Source organism: Alosa alosa, chromosome 15, assembly GCF_017589495.1.
Source record: "Alosa alosa isolate M-15738 ecotype Scorff River chromosome 15, AALO_Geno_1.1, whole genome shotgun sequence".
NCBI classification, from domain to species: domain Eukaryota; kingdom Metazoa; phylum Chordata; class Actinopteri; order Clupeiformes; family Clupeidae; genus Alosa; species Alosa alosa.
Genome location: NC_063203.1, coordinates 8,386,851 through 8,413,426, shown reverse-complemented (window position 1 = coordinate 8,413,426; position 26,576 = coordinate 8,386,851). Strand labels below are relative to the sequence as shown.

Sequence of the window (26,576 nt, the reverse complement as noted above, 5' to 3'; positions counted from 1 at the left end):
TAAAGACCTGTGCCAGTGATCACACGTTTTAGTCATTTTGCCCAGTCTTCAATCAGAAATAGCGGAGAATTTGTTGCACCTCTCATGTGAAGGACTACCTGAAAGGTGTTCAGATTCAGCAGTCAGGTATAATAAGATGGCCTGCAATGTTCTGCAGTGTTTTGTTCATGTTGTTTGGAATTATTTCGACACTGTTTACTCATCTCTGTGTGTGTTTGTTTGTTTGTTTGTTTGTTTGTTTGTTTGTTTGTTTGGAGTGTTTATGTGTTTGTGCCCTTTCAGTGTGAAACTGAAACCCATTTATCCCACATCACATTACCCATGAAAACACCCCCCCCTGCCTGCGTCAGTAGTTGTATGATTTCCCTTCAGACGAGACAGCACTGGCAACACCCTCTAGTTAGCACAACAACAGTTGTCTGTCTGCCACTTGCTGTCATCTGCATGACTCCTCACCCCTCGGTCCGTCTCATCCTCCACTCTTCCCGCCCTTGGCTGCCTCCCTCTGGGGCCCTCCTGTGGCCTCTGGAGGTGTGGAGTCGGTGGCACCACACCGTCTCTAGGAGACCCCGGCCAAACGCACAGCAAGTGCCAGAGTCAGTCAGTTCTTGTGACTTCCAGCCTGCTAGGCTGCAAGCCAGGCGTCTCAATGGGGGAGAGTGCAGTGTGGGACCATAGAGAGACATAGAAAACAGTCCTCTCTCTCTCTCTCTCACTCTCACTCTCACAGTCCTCTCTCTCTCTCTCTCTCTCACTCTCTCTCTCTCTCTCTCTCTCTCTCTCTCCATTTTCACCCCCTGTTTGTGCTCTGATGCGCTCAGAGAACCATCCACCTACCTTACACTGCCTTCTGAGTGCTCACATCACCCCTCCCCCCCCCCCCGAGGCTGTCCACTGCTGCGTGCCCAAGAATACTTCACACACCTTGGCACCGGCACGGGCCATCTCACTTCCCAAATAGCCCTGAGGAGTCGTAGATGGGGAAAGCATGGAAGTGCTTCACACAAAGCATGGGGCCCTTGTGTGGTTGGCATGGTGTGCGACGTCGCCACGCTGTAGTAGAGCGCGCAGACGGTAGCGCCCCAGTGTGTCAGCGTGTGTGTCTGGAGCGCGTGCTTGACCGCTGTCCCATCCTCATCCGCAGGTGAAGACCGAAGAGCAGATCGCCGCGGAGCAGGCATGGTACGGCTCCGAGAAAGTGTGGCTGGTCCACAAGGACGGCTTCTCCCTGGGTGAGCCCACACTCTTAACATTAATGCCTTGTCTCTCTTACTTGACTTACTTGATGTTCTATCAATTAAAAAGTAATAATCATAATAAATAATAATAAGTAAGTAATAAGAAACTACACGTAAATAATAAAACCACACATGAACATTTGACAGCAATTCCTGTGCTGATACTTGTCTCTCTTTCCACGAAGCTTGAAAAATACCCAGTTCAGTGCAGCTTCACGTTTTGACAGTTTGACTTCTTTGTTCGCCTCTTGTTTGGGTTTAGCAACGCTGCTGAAGACGGAGGCTGGCAGCCTGCCGGAGGGCAAAGTGAAGATCAGACTGGAGCATGACGGGACGGTGCTGGACGTGGACGAGGATGACGTGGAGAAGGTGAGGCTGCAGGGAGATGGACAGGGAGAGAGAGCCGTGACGAGATGCTGAGTCTGCCGTATGAGCGCAAAGGAGGGTCCAGCACTCTCCGCCGGCTGCTGATGCTGCTTGTGGACGGAAGGCCGTGTCCTCCCCAGGCACCTGCTGTGTGTGTGTGTGTGTGTCTGGGTAAACACTTACACACTCTACACACTTGGTTGTGTGTGTGTGTTTGTGGACATACACACTTGCTTATGTGTGTGTGTGTGTGTGTGTGTCTGTGTGTGTTTGCATGAGAGTGTGTCTGTATACACACTGTAGACACTTGTTTATGTGAGAGTGTGTGTGCTAGTGAGTGTGAGTGTGTGTGTGTGTGTGTGTGTGTGTGTGTGTGTGTGTGTGTGTGTGTGTGTGTGTGTGCGAGCATGTGTGAGTGAGAGTGTGAGCATGTGTGTGAGGGTGAAAGTGTGAGCGAGTGAGTGAGAGTGTGTGTGAGTGAGTGGGAGTGTGTCCGTGTGTGTGTGTGTGGTGTGTGTGTGTGTACATACACTCTGTACATGCTTGTTTATGTGTATGGGGGAGAAGTGTGAACACGCTGCCCTGGCTGGCAGTGTCTTCTTCACCTGTCAGTGTGCGTGTTGCAGCAGGCCCGCAGCAGAGAGGCACAGATGGGCACCGGGGACGGACACTGGGGCGGGGGACTCTGAGAATGATGGGATAGGGCAAGATGGAAGAGCAATGTCATGCAATGACAGGTGAACCGGGTGCTGGCCAAGCTTTGGGGTGATTCTCGTACAGACACGCACCTGCTCTGTGGCTCCCGAGCCCTTTTGGGATGCCAGCATTTGGCAGGGAAGATGGAAACCTGCATATGTGCCCTGCTGTTTGATAGTCCTTGATGAAGGAGCGTCTGCTGCGTGGGGGTCTGGGTGGAGAGCTGCTCTGGGGCTGCAGCAAAGTCATTCAACTTGGATTTGAAGTGGAAGAGAAAAAAAAAAGACGTAATGCGATTCTCTCTAATTGAAATGCGGTTTGACTTTCAATCAGATGTTTGATTAAGGAAGTGCAAAGCTGGACCCCAGCGTGGAGGACGTCTGTCTTAATTGCATCAAGACTTGGCACAAAGTTTGAGCGCCAGCGACTTGTGCATATTAATTACCAGTGCGCTCGTGTAATATCCCCCTCTGCTCCTCTCTTAGATTAGCGCGCTGATCTGCCTGACTCACAGCGGGTCATCCGGAGCTCAGTGTGCACTACATTTGAACGCACACTTTTCCAAGTGCACTTGAAGTACATGGAGAACTATTTTGTACCATGTTTGGACTACAAGAATAGTGTGGAATAATCCAGAGTGCAGGAAAAGTAGTTTGAATTCAGATATTTAAGTTGGCATACTTGGTATGCAGCAGGTTTATAAAGGTTAAACTAAAGTAAAGTTTAAGTAACGTGAAATCAGCTGATATCTTTCAGATTTAATGACAGTGGTTGTTTTTCCCTCCAGGCAAACCCTCCGTCGTTTGACCGCTCAGAGGACCTGGCGTCGCTGCTGTACCTGAATGAGTCCAGCGTTATGCACACCTTGCGTCAGCGCTACGGGGGCAACCTCATCCACACCCACGCCGGGCCCAACATGGTGGTCATCAACCCCATCAGCGCCCCCTCCATGTACTCAGAGAAGGTGAGCTCACCTGGACCGCCAAACACTGTCCTTTTCCTGGCAAAGGCTACTTGCACGAATAACCTAGACGTAATCAGTGTCAGAGGATGCACAATGTCAGAAGCATGAGTTATAATAATATGTCAAAATATTTTTGCATATTGTGTGATTTTATCACAACAGTCCAGTCCCAGTCACACTTCAGGATGATATTTATAGAAAGAGCTGTCGATGGTCTCTTGAGATACATACTTGTTCATTTCCTTGGCCTTCTTAAATGGCCACACTCAGATACAACTCCTCAGCTGCAGGCCTGGCAATGTCCTCCATAAAGCAGATTGTAATTGACATAAAATGCTATTTAGGATTCATAGCCTCGGCTGGACTCTGCATGGCAGGCATCGATCATAATTCAATTAGGCCACATTAAGATTATGATGGGGTGATTTGGTGGTAATGGCTAATGCTGATCTGGACGGATGGCAGATATGAGGGTGGACCTTATTGACACCAGGCTGCTCTTCTTTAACAGCCGCCCTCCAGGCCTCCTGCTAACTGGCCCACAAATCAGAGGGGTTGTTGACAGAGGCCATTTATAGTTCCAAATCCTACAAAAATCAATGCAATTATGTTTAATAGTCAGACAGTCCCTGCCAATCCATCGCCGGGTTTTATACTTAATGTGATGGTCTGCGGCAATGACTCAGCTCGCCAAAGACTCGAGATTGCCAAAATATTTATGAGGCTTAAAGGATCTCCATATAAAAAAATAAAAACTAGTATCTCAGACCTTTTAACTTTTTTTAACTACATTTCCATAAACAATATTTTCTCACTCTTTCCTCTGTATTTCTCTCTGTATCTTTCTCTCTCTCCTCCTCTTCTCCCCTCAGGTCATGCACATGTTTAAGGGTTGTCGACGGGAGGACACGGCCCCTCACATCTACGCCGTGGCGCAGTCGGCCTACCGCAACCTGCTGACCACACGCCAGGACCAGTCCATCGTGCTGCTGGGCAAGAGTGGCAGTGGCAAGACCACCAACTGCCAACACCTGGTGCAGTACCTGGTCTCCATCGCTGGCAGCACTGGCAAGATCTTCTCAGGTGGGGGAGATGTGCTTAGCCTAAACACCAAATCATTTGCATTCCCTGGTGCTTAAGTCTTTTAACATGTAGACAGTGGAGGTGTGAGATACAGTCACAGGAATAAACAGTAAGACGTATCCTCACAAGAAAAGACACCACATCTGTCTGTGGCTTCTTCATGTTGATGTTGAGCTGCTGTTTTCAGATGGATTTTGTATTTCTTTTTGATCAAAAGCTGGAAATCAGGCCCCAGCTGTGGCACAACTGGCTGGGGCACCTGCACCGTACATCCAATAATGTAGAAAAAGGTGCGCACATCTAAATGTTAAAAAAGTAGGTGCTGGACTCAAAAAGTGACAATAAAAATTACAAAGAAGTCCGCAAACTAGAGCTCCATTATTTTTTTCTTTTTATCCACCGCAACGCACCTGCACCGTACGCCAGCGACCCGGGTTCGATTCCCGCCCTGTGGTCCTTTCCGGATCCCACCCCGACTCTCACTCCCACTCACTTCCTGTCATTCTCCACTGTCCTATCAAATTAAAGGCATAAAAAGCCCCCCCCAAACAAAAAAAAAAAAAAAAAAAAGCTGGAAATCAAGAGAGGTCTGTCAGTGAGCGGAAGCCGCTTGAATATCCGTTTGTGGCGGAATAAGTCCAGTAGTGGCTCCTCCACTGTCCTCCCCCTGCCCCCTGCCTCACTCCCCCACAGCTGATCTGATTACCGAGCGGGCCTGGGTTAAGCCTCAGCGCCCAGCAGGGGATCTCGAGGGGGTTTTGGCGCGGTCGGCGGGGGTGCAGGTTTTTGAGCATTTCCCCCATCACCATCACCACCACACCACCGCAGCCCACCGTCCTCACTCGCTACACGCTGATCTCCGCGTCTGCAAACCGCCGCGCAGGAGCCGAGGCTTACGCGGATTAAACTCACCCTCCTAAGTGGCGTTCGTTAAGAAGCGGCTATCTGAAAGCATTTAGGAGATAATAAGAGCGAGTGCTCCCTGTCTCTTTGAAGCGCCAAGCGTTCTTTCTCTCTCTCGCTCTGATGTGTAAAGCCCTTTGAGCTCCGGAGGGCTCTGTGTCAGAAGTGTGAAGATGAGTTCTCATTGCAGGAGCCGTATTCATTTTTTTTTTTTGTAGTTATCATTCCGTACGTCCCAAATTGGCGTTTTGAGCTTGTTAAGTGGGCTCTGTGGTCTGATTGTGTCTCCTTCATTAAGGCTTTGAGCGTGTGCGTAGATACCTCCTTTGACTGTAAATGAAGAGCAATGACTTTGGCTGGGGGATGCTGCCAGCGTGAGGGAAAGAAGAGGCGTCTCAGAGCCCAGGGCAGTCAGAGCCGCTCCATTGCACCAGGAGAGCTCCAAATGTGTGGACCAGTCCGTCACCCTTTTTTTTGCCAGCCAGCCACCCACCATAAATGCATTCAGACAGCCAGGGCTGATGCCAGGAGGAGTGTGTGTGTGTGTGTGTGTGTGTGGGGGGGGGGTTGTTTTGTGATGTGTGATTATTTGTGTGTGTGTGTGTGTGTGTTGGGGGGTATGTTTTGTGATGTTTGATTATTTGTGTGTGTGTGTGAGACAGAGAGAGAGAGAGAGATTTTCTCTTTGGATGTGTGTGTGTATGGACAAGTTTGTGTGTCTTGGCTTGTCTGTTTGTGTGTGTATGTGTGTGTGTGGCCCACCACTGCTGAGCTAGGTCTCCGTTCAGCGTCCTCGCTGGCAGTCGGCCTCGATGCGGCCTGGCTGGCCGGATCAATGGCTATTGGCTGCCCACAAGCTGGGGGAAAGGGGGAGGGCGGGTGATGGATGAGCAGAATAGCTAATGATGCGCGTGGGAGCGGCGGGCTAATTAGCCCCAGCTTATCAAAGCCTGCTCAGCAGCCTCTTAGCAGTAATGGGCTAATGACAACTACGGGCTTGATCAACTGTACCATTAAAGACGCCAAGATCCTATCTGGACGACATGTTCGTCTGTCCGCGAATGCCCGCCATCAGGCTTCTCCTGTCCACTGGGCTGAGACTATGGCTTTGGCAGCAGCGGATAGACAAGTGCTTTGACATATGAACAGCCAATCAAGGGACATTCACTAGGCCTTGTCTTGGCCCATGTCCCCTGTGAAGGACAGTTTAGTGGCCTGCCAGTGTCTAGAAGAGAAAGTTCATTATGGACCTCGAGTTTTATTGAAAGTACACCACATCACTATGCACTACTGCCAGGAGATAAGCAGTTTAATAAGATGCAGTGTCTTCGTAGACCTGACCAAGTTCTAACCAAATGAACTGACACCAGTGTCCATTTTTTTTTGTCCTCTCTCTGCACAAATTGTGTTGTGGAATGTGGACAGAATTATGCTCCTTGCGGGCTCGACTAAACTGTTTAGCCAGATGTTTGGTTTCAAATCTGCATATTTTACCTGCTTTGTCAAGCCCACGCTGAGAGAATTCCTAACCCGGCGTTCCAAACCCCTGCAGTTTCTCCCTCCAGCTGAGAAATGGCAGGCAGTCTACACCATCCTGGAGGCCTTCGGGAACAGTGCCACGGCCATGAACGCCAACGCCAGCCGCTTCTCCCAGATCGTCTCTCTGGACTTTGACCAGGCCGGCCAGGTGGCCTCTGCCTCCATCCAGGTACAGCAACCCCCAACACTCCACTCCTGCCCCACGGACATGTGCAAATGCTCTTTTTGAGGCATGCCTTCACATACCTACATATAACATGTCTGACTTATAGCTGACATCTTATAGTCAAACTTAGTCAAGTCTTGGACTACTTGGGCTTGTCAATGAGAATGCCCATTTCTGATTACAGTATAGTTTAGTAGGTCCTGATTTAAAACTCGATATTTAATAAGAAACACTTGGCCTTGAAAAAAAAGTAGCATTACTGCAGAAGCTAGTTTCCTGTAGCTGCCATTGATCGGTTGGCGCCTCGGGTGCTGTGCGCTTTGTTGTTGTGTGTAGACCATGCTGCTGGAGAAGCTGAGGGTGACGAAGCGCCCGGAGGCCGAGTCCACCTTTAATGTGTTTTACTACATGATGGCTGGAGCGGACAGCACGCTCAGGTGAGTCCACCCCACAGCCTGCACAGCCCACAGCCTGAGCAACAGAGCTGGATTCACACAATAAACCCACTTCCACATCCACATTATAGTCTGACTTGATAGTCTGACTTCATGTCTGAGTTTCATGTTGGTTATTAATAACAGCAGACAAATGTTTTTTAATATCACTAATTTGCACTGATGTACATATTCATCAATATGCTAGATGATTCATAATTAAAATTAATTCATGCAATATAAGGATTTAAATGACTAACGCCTGATATATGCTAACGCATGTTGGGGACTTCATATTGAAACTCTAATAGTAATTAGCGTTTTTGCCACTATGTCATCACTATTCACATATTTGTAGTGGTATGGTAGTGGATGAATCCCTGTATGAGCTGATATTTGATGTGCCTATAAATCTGTATTCTTTAGACGCTGCATGTGTTTGAGGAATTGATTTAATTTAGATTAGTTGTTTTTTTTACTGGGAGTTAAATGCAACATCCTGTCAGCATACCAAGTATGTCATGGGCCTGAAGGAGCTCAGCAGCACTTCCAACAAAGAGAGACTTGAAGGAAAAGAAAGAGAGAGAGAAAAACGGAAAAAAAAGACAGATGGAGAAATGAAGGACTGTCACTAGGACTTGGCGCTGGCCAGCCACCGGGCGGTGATTGTGATTCCTGTAGCGCTGCCGCTCTCTCTCTCTCTCTCTCTCTCTCTCTCTCTCACCGATCCTCATTTTTCTCCACCTCTCCTGCAGGACCGAGCTGCATTTCAACCACTTTGCCGAGAACAGTGCATTTGGAATCGTGCCTCAGTCGAAGGTATAGAGAATAAAAACAATTGATTGCTCACCAATACATTTGGTTGACCATGTGTGAGATGAGCATGTTGGTGATTGCTTCAATAAAACCCACTGCACATAAACGGCGACAAGAGTGCGCCAACACTTTCTGTCACCTGCCCACACACACCAGATTTGAACTGACAAGCATTTGATAAACAATGGATTTTACTGAGTGGCGCAGACAAAAATGTGTGTGTGTGTGTGTGTGTGTATTATATTTGTGTGAGTTTGTTTTGTTGATGTGCACACACTGTCTTTGCCCCCCCTCTCCCCTAAGCCTGAGGACAAACAGAAGGCTGCTCAGCAGTTCACCAAGCTGCAGGCGGCCATGAAAGTGCTGGGCATCTCGGCCGACGAGCAGAAAGCCCTCTGGCTCATCCTAGGGGCCATCTACCACCTGGGCGCCGCTGGGGCCACCAAAGGTAGGGCAAACGTGTCCTCATCTACACACACACATACACTACCGCAAACACACACACACACACACACACACACACACACACACACACCACCACACACCTACCACTCAAATCTACCCCAAGACAAATTAAAGGGACTAGCAAACTCATAAGATTGCCCATTGGATGAAGCCAGGGTCTTCAGATTTCCTTGCTCAGTAAAATTAGGATTTTTGTAGCTACAGTAGGACCCCACAGGATACTTTAATTTGTACGACTTCAGATGCATGAAGCTTGTGAGGAGAGGACAAGTAATGTGAGGAGAGGTCAAGTAATGACCCAAATTCAAGACCTTATTCTATAATTTTGAATATATAGCAGTGAAGGAGAAAACTCTGATCAAGAAGTATTAAAGTGTGTAGATACAGAAATGCACAAGTTTGGTGTTTGGAGCATGAGTTATGACAAGGGGACTGCATGCAAAAAGCTGGATAATGAAAGAACCTCTCATCTTAGTCAGTTAATTGAATAAAGACTTCAAAAGATGCCAACACAGAGATACAGAGTTATTAATTAAGACTACACACGCCAGGGAATGTGGTGCGCTTACTGTGCACAAAGGCAGGGGTGTGTGTGTGTGTGTGTGTGTGTCTGTGTGTTTGTGTGTGTGGGAGGGAAGGAGGGTGGTCAAGCAACTTCAGAGGCTTATTTTAGAAAAGCGTGGGTGTTTGGAGAACTGTCAAAGTGTTGTTTTCGCCGAGCCATCTCTGTGGCTCTAATGAAGATGGATGGGAGTGTGTGTGTGTGTGTGTGGACAAAGGCATTTATTTACTACCTTTGCTGTTATACCTCCTCCTCCTCCCCGCAGACTTGGATGGATGCGGTAATGAACTTTTTAATCACTGGACACCAGACACTACCTGGTCAACACTTTGTGTGCGTGTGTGTGTGTGTGTGTGTGTGTGTGTGTGTTCTGTGTAGCTACATGTGTTATTGCTCTTTCTCTGTGTGACTGCACCTGTCATCATCTATATATACAATCTAACTGTATGCATTAACTACTGACATCCATACGGTGTTCTCTCATCTCTAACCTCATCTCCATTCAGGTATTAACTTACAACACACTTTTGTTGCATCAACTCCCTCTCTCAATGCAATATCTGTGTTTTGATAACAGCTGTCATATTGTATAACAGAAGAGCAATATCATGTCAGATGAGATCCGAACTGTACACAAACACTTTCTTATATCTTAAGTGTCATGTAAATATAGATACAGGAAATGTTTGAAGCCTTATTTTTTTACTGTGATTTTACAACTGTTCCGATGCTCCCTCCCTGCTGTCAAATTAAGCTACCTGTTACCAGCAGGGGGTGCTATTAACATACTGCCACACTTGACTGTCTCACACATGACAAAGGGAGCAAAAGCAAGGAGTTTATTGACTTGCATGGAAGTTCTCATGCATCTTGCAACACATTCAAACACACACACACGCACACACACACAGAATCACACATGCCCACCCACCCATATCCACCTCTCCATCCTGATCATATTGACTAACCGGAGTGAATGCACTCCGTCCATCCTGTGTATGTGGGTTTGTGTGCGTGTCTTTTCCTTCACAGATAAAAAAAAAAAAACTACAGCTGTTGTGCGGTGGCCCGTGTGCTCTAACCAACCTCTCCTGTGTGTCTCTCTCTCTCCCCTTGCATGCTGCATGTCGCTCGGCCTCAATGCAGAGGCAGACGAAGGTAATGACAAAACAACAAGAAAACCCACCAAACACCAAACCCCCACCAACAGAACAACAAGTAAACAACAACATCAACACTAACAGCACCAGAACAAGCCCAAAACACTTCAATTTGTTCCTTGTTTGTGTGTCTCATTGCTTAACGCTGTTATCGTCATTGCCAGACGTTGTGTCATTAGCATTTTTATTATTTTGCCTCTTTGTCCTCTCCCACCCGTCAGCGCGGCTCCCTTTCTCGCAGCTTCTGTCGCGGTGTCTGTCACAGAGATAAAAACTAGTGGGGGAATCACAGCTGTGTTGTCTTTCAAAGCCGTTCGTCTGATGTCTCCCCATGTCGTCCACTTTCTTCTACACTCAGCCTCTGTTATATAGACCAGCAGAGAAAATCAAAGCTGGTTTTCTTTAGTTTTTCTCTCCATCCTCCAAACTTATTTTCTTTATTTTCTCCCAGAGGCACTTTAAGTTTAGTTGGTTTTTTTTCTCCCCCCCTCCCTTACCATTCTGTTGGATTGCAGTCATTTCCAGCCTCTCTTTTCTTCCCAGACAGGGCTGGGTTGTCGTGTGAGCGTTTCGATTAGAGGTGGGGAGAAACGGCTCCCAGCCCTGCTCCCCGACACTCAGTCAGTCAGACAGACAGACACTTTTGTTTTCTGGAGGAGCTTTCACACCCCTTGCCGCTTTTCCAAATGGCACAGTCATTTCTCTGTTATCAAAACACGCAGACATCGCCTAATTATCGAATCCTTCAGAATAGCAGGCAAAGTTTACGGAGGAAGGGGAAAAAAAGAAGCCCCAGAATAATTGCTTGTCCTCACAATGAGTTCATCGGGGGGGAGAAATCTGTTTTCTTGTCCTTTTTGTCAGTCTCTGAACCGCTGAATGTCAGTCATAATAAGAGATAATAAGGGCTGCTGAAAGTGTGTGGGGGCTTGTCGGTAAACGAGGGTGTGTTGTGCACATGTTCCTCTCCCAGCCGGACGGAAGCAGTTTGCCCGTCACGAGTGGGCGCAGAAGGCCGCCTACCTGCTGGGCTGCACCCTGGAGGAGCTCTCGTCCTCCATCTTCAAGCACCAGGCCAAGGGCACCCTGCATCGCTCCGCATCCTTCCGCGGGGGACCGGATGACCTGGGCTCAGGGGACAGCTCCGGTAACGCCACACACCAACCACCTCCCACTGCCCTCTCTCTCTCTCTCTCTCTCTCTCTCTCTCTCTCTCTCTCTCTCTCTCTCTGTCTCTCTCTCTGTCTCTCTCTCTCTCTCTCTCTCTCTGTCTCTCACGCTCTCAGCAGTTGTATGACTCCTAGTTAAGAATCCATCACAATAGCTCCTCTCGCAGGTTCTTGCTCACCCATTACTAGTTTACAAATCACCAGTCATCCTCTCAGCCAACAGGTACTCTCTCACCTAGCCATTAGCAGCACAGCATGCATCAGCCATGTTACACATAACGCCATTGTAAGCAATCCTCTGAACACTCTCAGAGATATCTCTCTTTCTCTCTCTCTCTCTGTCTCTCTATCCCCATCTCTCTCTCTCTCTCTTTATGTTTCCTGCAACCCCCTACCTCTCTTCATGATCCAAGTCAGATAGCGTACGGTTAGCGGTCCTCTGAACTAACCCCCCCTCCCTCTTCCTCAGGACCCAAGAGCACGGCGCTGGAGTGTCTGGAGGCCATGGCATCAGCCCTCTACTCTGAGCTCTTCACTCTCGTCATCTCCCTCGTTAACCGGTCAGTCCAGTTCAAGCACACCCAGAAGTGTGTGTGTGAGTCTGTGAGTGTATGAGTGTGTGTGTGTGAGTATGTGCACCTCTAATTGCTGCCATGATTGGCTGCGGGCGCAGCTCTGTAGAATAGTAATGGAGGTGATGTCTGTGCCATTAGGGGTGAGGCAGTAGATGTGGAGAGGTTGGGATAGGGAGGAAGTAAATATGTTCCTTAGCATGTCCTTCTGAATGACGCACACAGTGGATAATATAATGCATGTGGGTGTGTGTGTGTGTGTGTGTGTGTTTATTTATAATTACATTATGTACATAAACACATGGTTGCTTATTTGTATTTATTAATAAGTATTTGTACATGTTTATGCATATATGAGTTGTTGTGTAAATCTGTGCACCAACATTTTTTTGTGTGTGTGTGTATTTGTGATCTAGAGCACTGAAGGCGAGCCAGCACTCCCTGTGTTCCCTGCTCATTGTGGACACGCCAGGGTTCCAGAACCCTCGCCTTGCCAAGCGCGAGCGCGGCGCCACCTTCGAGGAGCTCTGCCACAACTACGCCCAGGAGCGGCTGCAGACCCTCTTCCACGAGCGCACCTTTGTGCAGGAGCTCGAGCGCTACAAGGAGGTACCCCGCACATGCACATACACACACACACACACACACACACACACACACACACACACACACAATCATGCGCACACACACACACACACACACACATACACATACACACACATACACACACATGCGTACACAAACACAACATACTCACAATAAACATGTACAGTAATTGTAAAGAGGCATGAAAATTGTGCTCTTGTTTTCCTGTACTAATGTGTCTTTTATGTATCCTTGATTGGATGCACGTATAAAGAAAATGAAATTGTCAGTTCACTGTTATGTGTGTACTTGATGACTTAACAATAATTATTTTTTAATATCAATTACAGAAAAAGAGTGATTGAACCTTTCCCCTTGTGATTCAGATTTTTCTTTTAAACTTAATTGTTTTGGGCCAGGCCAAATCATTTTCATTGACAGAGTTATTACATGCAGACAAATATTGACTTCAAATAGGTTTTCAAAATGTTCCAAATAAAAGACCTTGTGTCCCTGGAACAGTTGCATATCATAGATCCATGACTGAAAAAATACTGTCCTGGCCTTTTGTTCCAATGAATATTCATAAGATCAGTAGTTCGGCAAAAATTGAACTGTAACTTTTGAAATCACACAATCATTTAGATGACTAATCCACCTTTGTCCCTGTCTAGGAAAACATAGAGCTTGCGTTAGATGACATAGAGCTCAGTACATCTATGTCTGTAGCTGCTGTAGACCAAGCCTCAACTCAAGCGCTGGTAAGGACCAACTTGTTTTTTTTTTATTTGTTTATGTTTTTGTTTGTCTCCTCCACTTCCATTTTGCTGATTTATACATTACACAACAATTCAGATTAAATAATTAGAGATCAAGGACAACCTGGAATTTGTTTCGGCTTGGGGTCCCAAACTTTGCTGCAAACGAAGTTGAGAGAGCATCCATGCTTGTGGTGCAACGACGCGGCGAGGAGCCTATGTGATTATTATTTTTCCCCTCAAATTACTCCACTTTCTGATTGTTTTTCCGTTCAGCTCGCTTAGCTCTGGAATGCATCCAGTGCGGAGAGATATTAATTAGAATGGAGTTTGATTGCGCCCTCTCTCTCTCTCTCTCTCTCTCTCTCTCTCTCTCTCTCACTCTTTCTCCCTTTTCTCTTGTTCTTGCTCTAGATCGTTCGTTCGCTTGTAGTCAAAGGCTCTCAGTCACGCTGTGCGAAAATGATTCAATTTGTTTATTTATGAGCAGCGGCACAGGCAAAATGTTTTTGCATTTATGTGCACTGGGCAGGGAGCGTGGCATCAAGTGTAATTAGATCCCAGTTCACGGAGATTGAGTTCCGCAAGAACCCCGTTGAATGGCGAGGCGAAAAATACTCTGTCCAAATTGCGATGGCAGGTTGATGGGCCGTGGGGGGGAACATGAATAACGTGATGACTTGGATGAGAGTGGGGGGGGGGGGAAGCATATGTTCCCATGGTTGCAAGACTCAGTACAAAAAAGAACACACTCAGCCTATGTACACAGATATCTTGAAGGCCTAATACTGTAGATTACAGAGATATCTTCCTCATTGCTCTCAGCTGACTACCATCACATGGCAAACACTGTGAATACCATCACATTTAACAAAAATGCAGTTTTGCCAAAAAAAACAAAAGATTCACATGGAAAGAGCTAGCTGAAATATGGGTCTATTTCAATAATTGACGTCTGCTGAAAGGCTTCCCGTTTGAGACGAATGCACATTTTCATTAGCGGACTGCTCAGAGAACAGCAGGCTTCGAGCCGGTGATGATTCGTAATAGCCAGAGGCAGTCGGGAGATTTTCAGCTTTAAGCCACCGTGGCGAAAGCCCATTTATTTCTCAACCGCGGCTCCCAACCAGCATGCCTTAACCACTGTGATTTAAAGGCTCTCGCTGAGTGTCAGCGCAATAATATTGGGGGAAAAGATGTGGAAGGAGAGAGGGGGTAAAAAAATACATGGCAGCTATTACAAGCACTAATTGCTTAAATGGACAGTCAAAGTGCAAGGTTTAAAAAACGCCAACTGCCTTACTTAGCACTAGCCTCTAATGAGAATTCCAAGGGTGATGGCTCATCCCTCCCTCTCTCTCTCTCTCTCTCTCTCTCTCTCTCTCTCTCTCTCTGTCTGTCTTTTCCCTTGCTCCCTCTCTGACCATATTTCTTTCCAATATTATAATTGCTTTCATGAAGCGACTTGAGCGTTGTTTTTGGAGCTCGTTAGGAAATCTCTAATTTATTGGAGTTAGTGAGGCACTTGCTTGACCCCGTTTCCCTGGCAAAACACACAGCAGAGGGCTATCTTGGTACTGAACTCTGGCAGCTAACTGTCTGGTATGGGTCTTTATGTGACATAATGAGCCAGAGGTAGGTGTGTGTGTGTGTGTGTGTGTGTGTATAAGTAAGTATATATACTCTTTTGATCCCGTGAGGGAAATTTGGTCTCTGCATTTATCCCAATCCGTGAATTAGTGAAACACACTCAGCACACAGTGAGGTGAAGCACACACTAATCCCGGCGCAGTGAGCTGCCTGCAACAACAAGCTGGCTTCGAGGGGAGCAGTGAGGGCTTAGGTGCCTTGCTCAAGGGCACTTCAGCCGTGCCTACTGGTCGGGGTTCGAACCGACAACCCTCCGGTTACAAGTCCAAAGCACTAACCAGTAGTGTGTGTGTGTGAGTGAGTCAGATTGTTGGGGAAGCTCTGTGCTAAAAAATGACTATTGTGATACTGGTCAGCATGAGCTATTCAGCTGACCTTGACAAGTAAATGGGCGACGAAAGGGCTGGATTTAGTGGTGAGTAATGTGGTGACTACTTACTAGTGTTGACTTTGTGTGTGTGTGTGCACGTGTGCGTCAGGTGCGTACGTTGGCCCGCACCGATGAGGCTCGTGGACTGCTGTGGCTGATGGAGGAGGAGGCCGTGCTGCCCGGCGGCTCAGAGGAGACGCTGCTGGATAGACTCTTCAGCTACTACGGCTCCTCAGAGGGAGACGGCAAAGGTCAGAGGTCAACCACACACACACACTCACACACTCCTCATCGTAAGTCTGACATTTATATATCTCCATCTTGACCATTGATACCAGTCTAAAGTACATTATGTACAGTGTCCTCACTTGGTATTCTCAACACCCACTGACAGTGTCAGCTGGAAAGTACTATGAAAAATGGTAACGCTGTGGTGTTAATTACAGAGTAAAAACATTATTGCAACACAAGGGAACAGCAATTAAAACATCATCAAAAACAAATATAGAGCCTCGTTCTACAATCTTTGCTCAAAACGACAACAACAGTAAACACACAATCACAAGTTATGTTTTTCATGGCACAATGTACAGACTGTTGCAATTTTAGTATTTCATTATGATTGGATAACAGACGACTCTGCATGTTGGTCATCCTTAGGTAACACCCTCCTCCTGAAGAGCGACAAGCCGCATCACTTCCTGCTTGGCCACGGGCACGGCACGGACTGGGTGGAGTACAACATGCAGGGCTGGCTGTGCCACGCCAAGCAGAACCCGGCCTCCCAGAATGCTGCCACCCTTCTGCAGGACTCCCAGAAGTAAGCCGCCGGCACCTCAGAGAAGCCTTAGTGCTCATGTCCTTGAGAGTGTTGTTATGCGCTATATGCGCTGAATGCGTGTTTGAGAGATGGTAGTGGAGGCATACTGGAATGCTCAGTGACGTTCAGTGTTGAAATGGTTTAGTGGCGTGCTGTTAGAATCTTTTCCACATTTTTGTTTTTCATTTTTTGCATTGCTCTCACAAACTCTTAATTGACCTTGTCTGTGTCTCTGTGCCCCCGCTTGTTTTTCTATCAGTTATGCAGTTTGATGAAGAGCAGTAATGCCTTCACATTAGTGGCACACTGATTAAGTATGGAGTTACACAGGAACTTTTTCAGTGGCTTTTGATTCATGTAATGGTTTATGAAAAGGCTTTTTATACTCAGTCTCTCTCTCTCTTTCTCTCTCTCTCTCTCTCTCTCTCTCTCTCTCTCTCTCTCTCTCTCTCTCTCTCTCTCTCTCTCTCTCTCCTAATTATCCTCCCTCCCTCCGTCTGTTTCTCTGTCTCACACTCTATCTCCCACTCTGTCTTTTTTTATCCTTCTCTCTCTCTTTCTCTCTCTCTCTCTCTTCCCCTCTCTCCCTCCACCCCCGCAGGAAGAACATCAGTGGCCTGTTTATGGGTCGCTCTGGCGGGGCCACGGTGCTGTCGGGCTCCATCGCTGGCCTGGAGGGTGGCTCCCAGCTGGCCCTGCGCCGCGCCACCAGCATGAGGAAGACCTTCACCACCGGCATGGCCGCCGTCAAGAAGAAGTCCCTCTGCATCCAGATCAAGCTTCAAGTGGTAGGCCTCGGACACGTCCCCTCAAACTAGAACACAGCATAGTGGACACTGTTTGATTGTTTGACTCTGTGTTTGACTGTGTGTGTGTCTGTGGTGTTTTATTTAGCCGTTTAGAGCACCTTCAATGTCAAAAATAGCTTCTTTTTTTGCAAGATCGTCACTCTTGGGAGGAAGTCATCTTATTCTGAGGTTTATTATAGAATCTTTTTGTTTTAAAATTGTACTTGTTGTCTGTTACCTATTTTCACTTCAGAAAGGTCTGTCACATTTGTAAACAAATATCAACAAGCAACAAACAAACAAAATATGTAAGCAATCATCATCATCGTCATTGTGTCCGTTCTCTGCCTCTCTAGGATGCGCTGATTGACACAGTGAGGAGGTCCAGGGTGCACTTTGTCCACTGCCTGCTGCCCAAAGCGGACGCTCTGAGCGGGGACCTGAAGCTGGTCGGGGGCCCGTCGCCCCGCGGCAGTGAGTCCGAGGCCCACGGCGAGAGCTGCGACACGGGCCTGATGCAGCTGGACGTCGGCCTCCTGAGAGCGCAGCTCCGGGGCTCCAAGTTGCTGGACGCCCTGAGGATCTACAGGCAAGGTACAGCGCAAGTAGAGACAGGCGGCCATTAGCAACAATCATAATAACGATGCTTTAGCAATAATATCCGCACATTAACAGAGTGCGAGGTGTGTGAGAGAGGGTCCACTGCTGCGGCAGGTCCACTCGAGATGTGTAATGAAGTGTAAAAGGCTCTATTCAGTGCACGGAACAAGTGTCCTTGATTGTAAAGGCAGCTGTGGATTCATTTTGCCAAGTGCCCTTTGTGGAGTGACTGAGGCCCAATCAGCGGAGTAGGTGTCACTGTCACTGTCACTGTCACTGTCACTGTGGGAAAGTGGGTGTCAGGGTGCCAGAGTGACTGAGTGTTGGGCAGGCGTGTTTGTCACTCCGCGGAATTACACCACACAGCTGACCGTCCCTGTGTTTGTCCTCTCTCTCTCTCCCCTATCTTTCTCTTTACGTCTCTCTATCTCAATTTTCTCTCTCTCTCTCTCTCTCTCTCTCTCTCTCTGTCACCACAAGGTTACCCTGACCACCTGGTCTTCTCCGAGTTCCGCAGGCGCTTCGACGTCCTGGCCCCCCATCTGACCAAGAAGCACGGACGCAACTTCATTGTGACCGACGAGAAGCGAGTGAGTGTCATCCTTCCATTCCCCACCTTCTCTCCATCTCTCCCTCATCCATTCATCCCCTCATTCCCACCCACCCTCCCTCCCTCCCTCTCTCTCTCTCCCACCCTCCCTCCCTCCCTCTCTCTCTCTCCATCTCTCTCTCTCTCTCTCTCTCTCCCTGTGGTGGAGCTGCCCCAGCTGTGTAATTGATTGTGGCTGTGTTGAGGGCTGAGGGGCCTGTTGTGCTGATTAATGGACTGCGCCACACGATCCCTCCTGCTTCATCCCAACACTGCCACCCAGTGACAGAGCCATAAAGCCCTCTTAATCAGGGGGTCAGGCACAGGCAGGCCTGCAGACTTCACACCCTGCATCCAGCTGCATCTGCAAGACGGGGGGAAAAAACGCCCACCCTGCTTCAATCCCTTTTGTGTGGATCAATGAAAGCCTTGGGACTCACAAATTGGGGGGGGGGGGGGGGATGATTTATGAGAGGAATTAGCCGTATTGACTTAGCCACAGTTGACCTTTTCAAGTTTCTCTGTGCAGTTCTCTCCCCACAGTGCAAATGTGCTTAGCGGTGGCACATTCAGTGGGAGTGTACTGTATGCCAGGCCAGAGCAAAATGGTGATGAAAGGTGTACATGTACAGAATGAACTCTAAAGCATCACTAGAGAATTGAAATGAATAAGCATTTATACAGAAGTGTCTACCCAGCAGAAGAATTCTGCAAGGGAGTATGTTTATGTGGCAGTGGTTATTGCTCCCAGTGCATCAGGGTTATAGCAAATCTGAAGTCAAATTGTGTCTGGCTAAAGTCCTAGATCGTGTGCTAGATAGTTAGAGAAAGATACTGGGGGAGGGAGAACAGGGAAACCGAAGTTAGAGTAAAGTATCTCCCCTGTCAGGCAGCGTGTTGGAGAGTTTCTTTGTGGGCTCGTCTCCAGACAGCGCCTACGTACTGTAGGGAGCTCCAGGGAAGCCAGACGGTCTCCCAGCCCCTGAAGCAGCTGGGCTGGACCCGCTCACCTACCAGTCACCCACCTAGTGCCTCCTGCTCCAACCTTACAAGCCTCCCTCTCAGCACTGCTGCTGCCCTGTGCTGCTGCAATGTTTACAGCCCATCCTCAAACCTAAGGCTTGCAGCTGAACCTTAGCCGCCCATTTGGCCATTCGCCCACTTGTTGTGGGCCACAGGAGCGCTGGGTTTTACGATGCCAGGTCCAGAAAGGGTAAGCACGGGGTCGGCCACATCTTTGGCGCACTGCCGTTAGAGCAGCCTGGCATTTCTATTCCCAGTTGGCGCTGCTGTGTTTGTCCCCTGAAATCCCTCAGCGCAGGTGAACTCGGCAAACAGGATGTCAGCAGATGCTGTTGCCATGGCGCCACGCACAGACTCTTTGAGACTCTGTCGCCGTCTGTCCGTCTAAAATATCTGTCTGTTTGCCTCTCCGTTCATCCCTCTCTCTCCTCCTTCCATCCCTCCATCTGTCTCCTGCCTTTATCTCATCATCACTCTTTATCCCTTCATCTGCCCGCGTGTCTGTCCATCAGCGAGTCCTCCTGACTGACCGATCCTTCTCGTCTGTTGCAGGCGGTGCAGGAGCTGCTGGAGTCCCTGGAGCTGGAGAAGAGCAGCTATCATATGGGACTGAGTCGGGTGAGTAAGCAAGGCCTCCGCCGGCTGGAACGGTACTGGGTCTCGTTAATCATCACCGCTCATGATGCGCCACTCTACTGATTCAGCTTGTGTTCATTTTCATTGTTACATGCAGGGACTGCGCTCATCACTCCTAATAGCATTCTCGCAATCCACGCATCCCTACAGACTGCAGACATATAGACATAGTCGATATTATTGATTTGGGTGTACGGTTGTAGTTTCTATATATATGGCAGTAATTTAACGAAATGTGGGGTGTCGTGGTTGGGAGTTTGTAGGAGACAGATGGTGTCATTTCCATTTAGATTGCACTGTGGCATTTCATGGTGATGCGTTCCGTGCTTAGAGTGACAGAGGACAGGGTTCGCTGGAGCGGCAATCCACTGGGCAGCACTGAGGGCAGGCCCCGGCCAGGAGGCCATCTCATCTTCCCTCATTGTTTGCGGCTTTTTTTTTTTTTTTTTTCAAGGGCCAGCAGTCCCCACACACACACACACACACACACACACACACACACACACACACACACACACACACACACACACTCACAAACACACACCAGCTTGTCATTCCTGTTGGTGGCTTGGAAGTGTGAGTTGGCAGCCCTCGTTGGCGAACCACTCGGAGCGATGGAGACAATTAAGCCCACCAGCCCTCCCATGCCTGCCTATCTCCAGAGCCCCACAACCGCCCCCTCCACCCCCCAGGACTTTCAGTGAGGCCTGGAGGGGTGGCTGTCACACTCTCCGGGCTTCCTCAAGCACCCCTCCACCCTCAGCCCCACCTCCCTCAGTTCCACAATTAAAGCAGAGTCTGCGCCTCTCTCTCTCTCTCTCTCTCTCTCTCTCTCTCTCTCTCTCTCTCTCTCTCTCTCTCTCGGTTGTTGTTGTTGTTGTTGTTGCCTTTTCTTCCTGCGCAGAGGAGCAATTGATTTTGGCAGCCGTCGGCTCACTTTTTTTTTTCTCCCCCATTCGGAGCGCTCTCCACCTTGGCACAAGCCGATAAACCACAACAAACACTAATCAGCCGCAAACGCCGGCGCTCCCGGAAGGAGAATGGCAGCTTCGGGGGAAGAAGGGGGCTAGAATGAGGGAGAGAGCACCAGTGGAACAACCGACTGATTTAATAGTTGATAAGCCAAAGTTTGGTGGGGGAAAGATGCCGGGGCAAGGAAGGACAGCGGGTGATCGGACAGCGCTGAGGAATCCCATGCAAATTCGAATGATTTTTAGGAGATGCAAGTGTTTTTTTAAGGGAGTTATGGGTCTTTTTAAATACATGTCGACAGATTGCCTGAGGCTTGCTGCAAATTAAAGCACAGTCAACTAGCCCTGCAGCCAGTAGAAACTTCAGAAAACTCTGATCGTTGACTGACCTTTGACCTGGGCTTTTGAAGTTGTGTCTGCCAAACACGCGTCGAATCGAGCACTCTCAATGGTCGAGAGCCCTGCCCTTCGCTGACCCGACAGCCTCTGAACCCTGCGGTGTGTTCTGCCCCGGCCTCAGCCAGGAATGTTCCAGGCTCTCTCCGTAGCCATGGAGAGGGGGTGGGGGCACCCTACGACCCGTGGCGAGGGGACCTTTTCGACGCGGATGACTGGACCTGACCTTCTGCTTGGGGATGGCAGAACAAAGCAGCCCAATCTCGGCTGCGCCCACGCACCAGCAGCGTGTGATATGAATGCTGGAGGGCACGGCTGGTAATAAGAAAGTCCCACTCTCCTCTGCCTCACCAATGACACACACACACACACACACACACACACACACACAGCACGCATGCTTGTACGCACACAACATCCACATTGCGGCGTGATTTCATCATGAACTTGTCGAGCGTGGGCGATGGATCAGTGTTCTATCAGACTGGGGGAAAAAAAGTATTCACTTTCTCTCATTTTCTTTCTTTCTCTCTCTCTCTCTCTCTCTCTCTCTCTCTATCTCTCTCTATCTCTCAGCTTCACAGAGATGATGTAATCTCTCCCCCAACCTGAGCTTGAAAGCGCCGCACTCGTTTTGCAGCGATCCTGCACGTCGTGTACCATACAAATATATTTTCACAGACACTCAGTTTTTCTAATCCATCCTCGAGGGGCAAGGAAGTGTGTGTGTGTGTGTGTGTGGGGTGGGGGTGGGGGGGTTGTGGAAGAAGAAATTAAATTGCTCACCTACTTTAAGAAGTGGCCTGCAGGCAAATGATTCCTGCAGCGGCTGGCTCTCCTGCTCTCCTGCCTGGCCCTGCACCCGGCGATCGGAAACGGGCTGTAATTTGCTAAGTGCTGTGGACGAAATGGTCAGGGATATGTGAACGAGGCAAACATATATTTTTTTTTTTTAGTTAGTTAATTCATTTTTTTATCCATTCTTCCCGCGGGCGACAGGGGTTGCCAGCGGTGCATCCATTGGTAGTGCCCTGGGTTGGATCAATACCGATTCAGCCGCGCTATGGATCGGGGAGTTTCGTAATGCTCGGTGGTGTTTTTCATTGCGGTCTGATCTGAGTTTTTTTTGCGGGGGCTGTTCACATGAAAGCGGCCGCCAGTGGAGAGCAGTGATGTTCGGGCGGCAGCCTCGGCTCCCTTTGATGTGGGAGAGAGATCCCGACGCCGCCGCAGTGCACCGCGGCTGGGGATGAGGAGCCCAATCGCAACCCATCACCATCCTTCCATTAGCTCAGAAAGTCTTTGCACGGCGACAGCCACTGCCCCACTTTGCTTGTTGTTAACTCTCGGCTCCGAGCTCCCGACACATCGTTTTCACTCTCCGATGGCAAAGTTTCCAGTGTCAAACTCATCAACAGTGACATTTGGGATGGGCAAAAGGAGTGATGGCATGAGCCAACTGTCTAAAAAAAATAATTCTGGTTAGATAAGACAAAACAGAAGGTTCCTATAAGTGCTCTTTTTTCCCCTTTTACATAAACAAAACCTCTACTCTTTTCATCATTGAAGAACAAGCAATGCGGAACCTGTGAATGTGGTCTGTTGATACTGAATGTGCTGGCCTCAAAGTCCCAGTAGTCTTTGTAATTACAGTGGCTCCTTGGTTTTGTTTAGCTCTGCAGGAGCTAGTAGGGAAAGTCAGAGGTAGAAACAAATGGATTGAAAATTCTGTAATTTCGACACGCGTTAACACTTCTATTTACCACGGTTCAGGGCCCACAACTTCTTAAATGCCACAGTGAGGAAACTCAGACAAGTGCAACTCTTGTTCACAACAAATGTGCATTGTGACCTTCAGGGGTGATGATTAGTGTGTGGTTTGAATTTTAACCCAAGTCAGGGTCAACGAATGTGACCGTTGTATATCTCTCTCTCTGTCTTTCTCTCTCTGTCTCTCTCTCTCTCTCTCTCTCTCTCTCTCAATCCTTCATCCCTCTCTCTCTCCCTCTCTCAGGTGTTCTTTAGGGCAGGGGTCCTGGCTAAGCTGGAGGAGCAGAGAGACATCCAGACCCGGCGGAACATCACCCTCTTCCAGGCGGCCTGCCGGGGCTACCTGGCCAGACAGTCCTTCAAGAAGCGCAAGGTGAGTCGGTATGCGCAGCACGCACCAACACACCCAACACGCCCACTCCTGACGCTCCTCGCCAGAGTCTCCGTTAGCATTTGCAATTCTAATGAAATACTTGAAATACTTCTTCCGCCGCTGTGTGTTTTGGTAGTGGGAAGATGCATTTCATTCTGCTCTGCCTCCGCGTTTTAATATTTATTTTCCTCTCCTGAAGTTATCCTTTATACTTTTTGTTATTGAGCAGCTTAGTGTTCCTTTTTTGTCAGACGTCGTTACAAGGTTGTTGAGATGTGTGACGCACTCTCCAAAGTTCTAGCGGGCTGATCTCCATTTTAAGTGTTCCCTGCGAGCGTTCTCCTTTTCAGTTTTCACCCTGAATGTCCCGGAGTACAGTCCATCAGAATTTCATGATACCTCACCCCATCCCCCTCTATCTTCTCTTTCTCTCTCTCTCTCTCTCTCTCTCTCTCTCTCTCTCTATCTCACTTCACCATCTCTCTATCTCCCTCTCTCTCTGCCGGGTGTCCTGAGCGGGCCGATAGTGTTCAATCCGCTGCTCTCGTGGGATTCGCTGCCTCCGCTGGGTCCCCTCCATCAGGGCCCTATCGATTGCCCCGCAGCGCAAACGCTGCCCTCCACTCCCACCCCCTGCCCTCACGCTCTGTCCATTATTTTTTTTTCCATTCTCCCGCTCTCATTCTCTCAATCTCTGTCATTCTCTCTCTCTCTTTCTCTCTGCCTCTCTCTTATTTCCCTCTCTTTCTTCCTCTCTCTCCATTCTCTCTGCTCTTGACTTGTTTAACTTGCCCTATCCTGGCCCTCCCTGTCCCCGTGCTCTCCTCTCTCTGTTCTCTCTCTCTCTCCCCCCATCTCTCTCTATATCTGTCTAACTCTCCCTCTCTGTCCACTCTTTCCTGCACCCACCCACCCCACTGCCCCCTGTCCTCTGTCTCAGTGTTCACTGCCCCTCAGCTTTAGCACTAGTGTGCTGGGGGGGGGTGTTGAAGGCCTGGCCCGCCTATCGTGCCTGAGCTGGTTTGGAGCGGTTCCATTAGCGCTGGCAGTGGGACCGCGGCTAGCCTGCTTGAGGGTGAACTGGGCGGCAGCAGCCTGTGCAAGGACATCAGCAGCATGGCCACTCCCCAGTGAGCCGGAACCAGGGTAAACATCTGCCCCAGAGCTGAATGGGGACTAACTGACCTGGCCTGAGGGTCCCTCTGATGCTCCAACTGTCGGCGTCACCAGAAGCTACCCAGCTTCTTTTTCTCTCTCGGACTCCAACCTGCGACTCTCTTCAACTCTCCCACTCGGCTCTGCGAAATACCTTTCTTCATGACGGCTGCCGTTCCCAGCCTCTGCTTGGTTTTGACTGGAGATCCTGGAGGTTTTTAATCACTGGGAGCTTGTCACTGTGGTCGTAAGTACTGGAGATGGTGGCTGCTGCTGACTGATGTTCATGCAGGCTGCAGGGTTGGAGGAAGCAGAGGAAGGTGCTGAGTTTTTAAACAGGGCTGCTTCCCTCAGACGTGGCTAATGAAATGCCGTTTGGGTGTAAAAGTCAAAATCTCAGCCATGGCTCTAATGACATGTTTTTTCAAAGAGACTGGCTGATACGAAGCCCACAGCTTATTTAAGGCCGTCTAGACCAGGGCCATGTAGTCAAGAAGAGCTTTTATGTATTAGCACATCAGGTTTCATTAGGGCAATCCCTGTGCATTTAAAATGTCAGCTTTTGAATTTCACTGCTTAGAAGTGAATAGTCAGAATTTCTACATCCTTCTTGGTTAAAAAAAGCCTAAATCTCAAGTCAAACTTCCAAACTTTCTAAGACTGTTATGTTGTTGAGAGGACCTTTTAGACTTTTAAATGGAAAAGGCCATCGGGTACTTTAAGTTCTTCTCTGCACTGGAATACTTGACAAGGCGAGTTTGCTGCACAGTGCTAAATGCTTTGGAGGCTGTTGAGCTGTAGAACTGGCATGTTCTTGCACCATTAGCAACGGCGTGTCACCTACACGTCATGCAGATGGCCTTTAAAGGTGACATCACTTTGGCACATTCAGAGCTTTCTCCTCGCATAGCTCAGGGACGGGTAGTGCGTCAAGTTTGTGTGTGTGTGTAAGTGTGTGTGTGTGTGTGTGTATGTGCGTGTGAGTGTGTTTCATGGGAAAGGGACATTGTTGTCTATTCAGAGGTTCTCTGAGCCTGGCAGGAACTGCTTCCTGATATCCTTTTAGATATGACTTCTGGCAGAATGTAAGATCAATTTGCCCTCCTCGAGATTGATAGCGCTTGGGGTGGGCGGGTGGATTGAGGTGATGCAAGGGGGGTAAGACCATTTGTTGCTCCGTAAAGCCTGATCCTGAGAATGTGGCAGCCCCCGCAGTGGGGTGCTTTCAAAGCCTTTCCCCGCCCGAAAAAGTGGGCCTTGCCCCAGGGGACGAGCAGAATAAAAGGAGCTTCCATGCCCACTTTGATGCTCCCAGCCACTGTCTCTCCCTTTTACACGCGCCTGTTTCAGTGACAACCGTCAGAAAGTGCGCCGTGCTGAAGTGGAGTTCCCTGGGAATATCCACCCCTGTGCCTGATCCCATGGCTTGTGTCTAATTAAATCATTTCCGAAAGGCAGAGACTCCTAGACTCTACTAAGCCAGCTGTGTGTGTGTGTGTGTGTGTGTGTGTGTGTGTGTGTGTGTGATTGAGTAGGGAAACATCACTTCTTTTCATCACTTCTCCTCCCCCTAATGCAGTCCGCTGGGTGTTGGGTACATGCCATAATGCCAAACATGTACACCTGACCTGTGGCTATGACTGTCCATCACTTTCCCAAGCCTCCCTGAAACGCGCCACCTCGCCAGGCCCAAAAATAGGCTCCCCGGCCCATTGAGCCACCAGCCACCCCTCTGATGAGGCACTCCTCTCCTCTCCTGCCTGCCTCTCCTTCCATTCTTTCCCCACAAAGCTGTTTTGGGCGGCTGTTTGCAACATTTGTCCCGGGCCAAAAGCGTTGCCAATGAGGTCTATTACATATGGCATGGCGAGCTATTACCGAGCGCCTCTGATTTTTGCGGAAGGCTAAGGCTCTCTCACGGCGTGACAAATTTCAATTGGAGCACGGGAGAGAAGCCAT

General features: G+C 48.8%; 1 protein-coding gene across 1 annotated transcript in view; it reads left to right on the top strand.

The window, feature by feature from the left end:
- myo18ab (myosin XVIIIA b) overlaps nt 1-26,576 on the top strand; it is a 107,941-nt gene that overhangs the window by 45,947 nt on the left and 35,418 nt on the right. Inside the window, 20 exon segments of the mRNA XM_048265321.1 lie at nt 1,145-1,232; nt 1,501-1,607; nt 3,088-3,264; nt 4,137-4,347; nt 6,816-6,958; nt 7,292-7,392; nt 8,145-8,208; nt 8,509-8,653; nt 10,379-10,390; nt 11,366-11,539; nt 12,031-12,121; nt 12,550-12,742; nt 13,393-13,479; nt 15,606-15,747; nt 16,157-16,316; nt 16,918-17,104; nt 17,461-17,698; nt 18,185-18,294; nt 19,869-19,934; nt 23,334-23,462. Coding sequence (XP_048121278.1) covers nt 1,145-1,232; nt 1,501-1,607; nt 3,088-3,264; nt 4,137-4,347; nt 6,816-6,958; nt 7,292-7,392; nt 8,145-8,208; nt 8,509-8,653; nt 10,379-10,390; nt 11,366-11,539; nt 12,031-12,121; nt 12,550-12,742; nt 13,393-13,479; nt 15,606-15,747; nt 16,157-16,316; nt 16,918-17,104; nt 17,461-17,698; nt 18,185-18,294; nt 19,869-19,934; nt 23,334-23,462 — 2,625 coding nt within the window.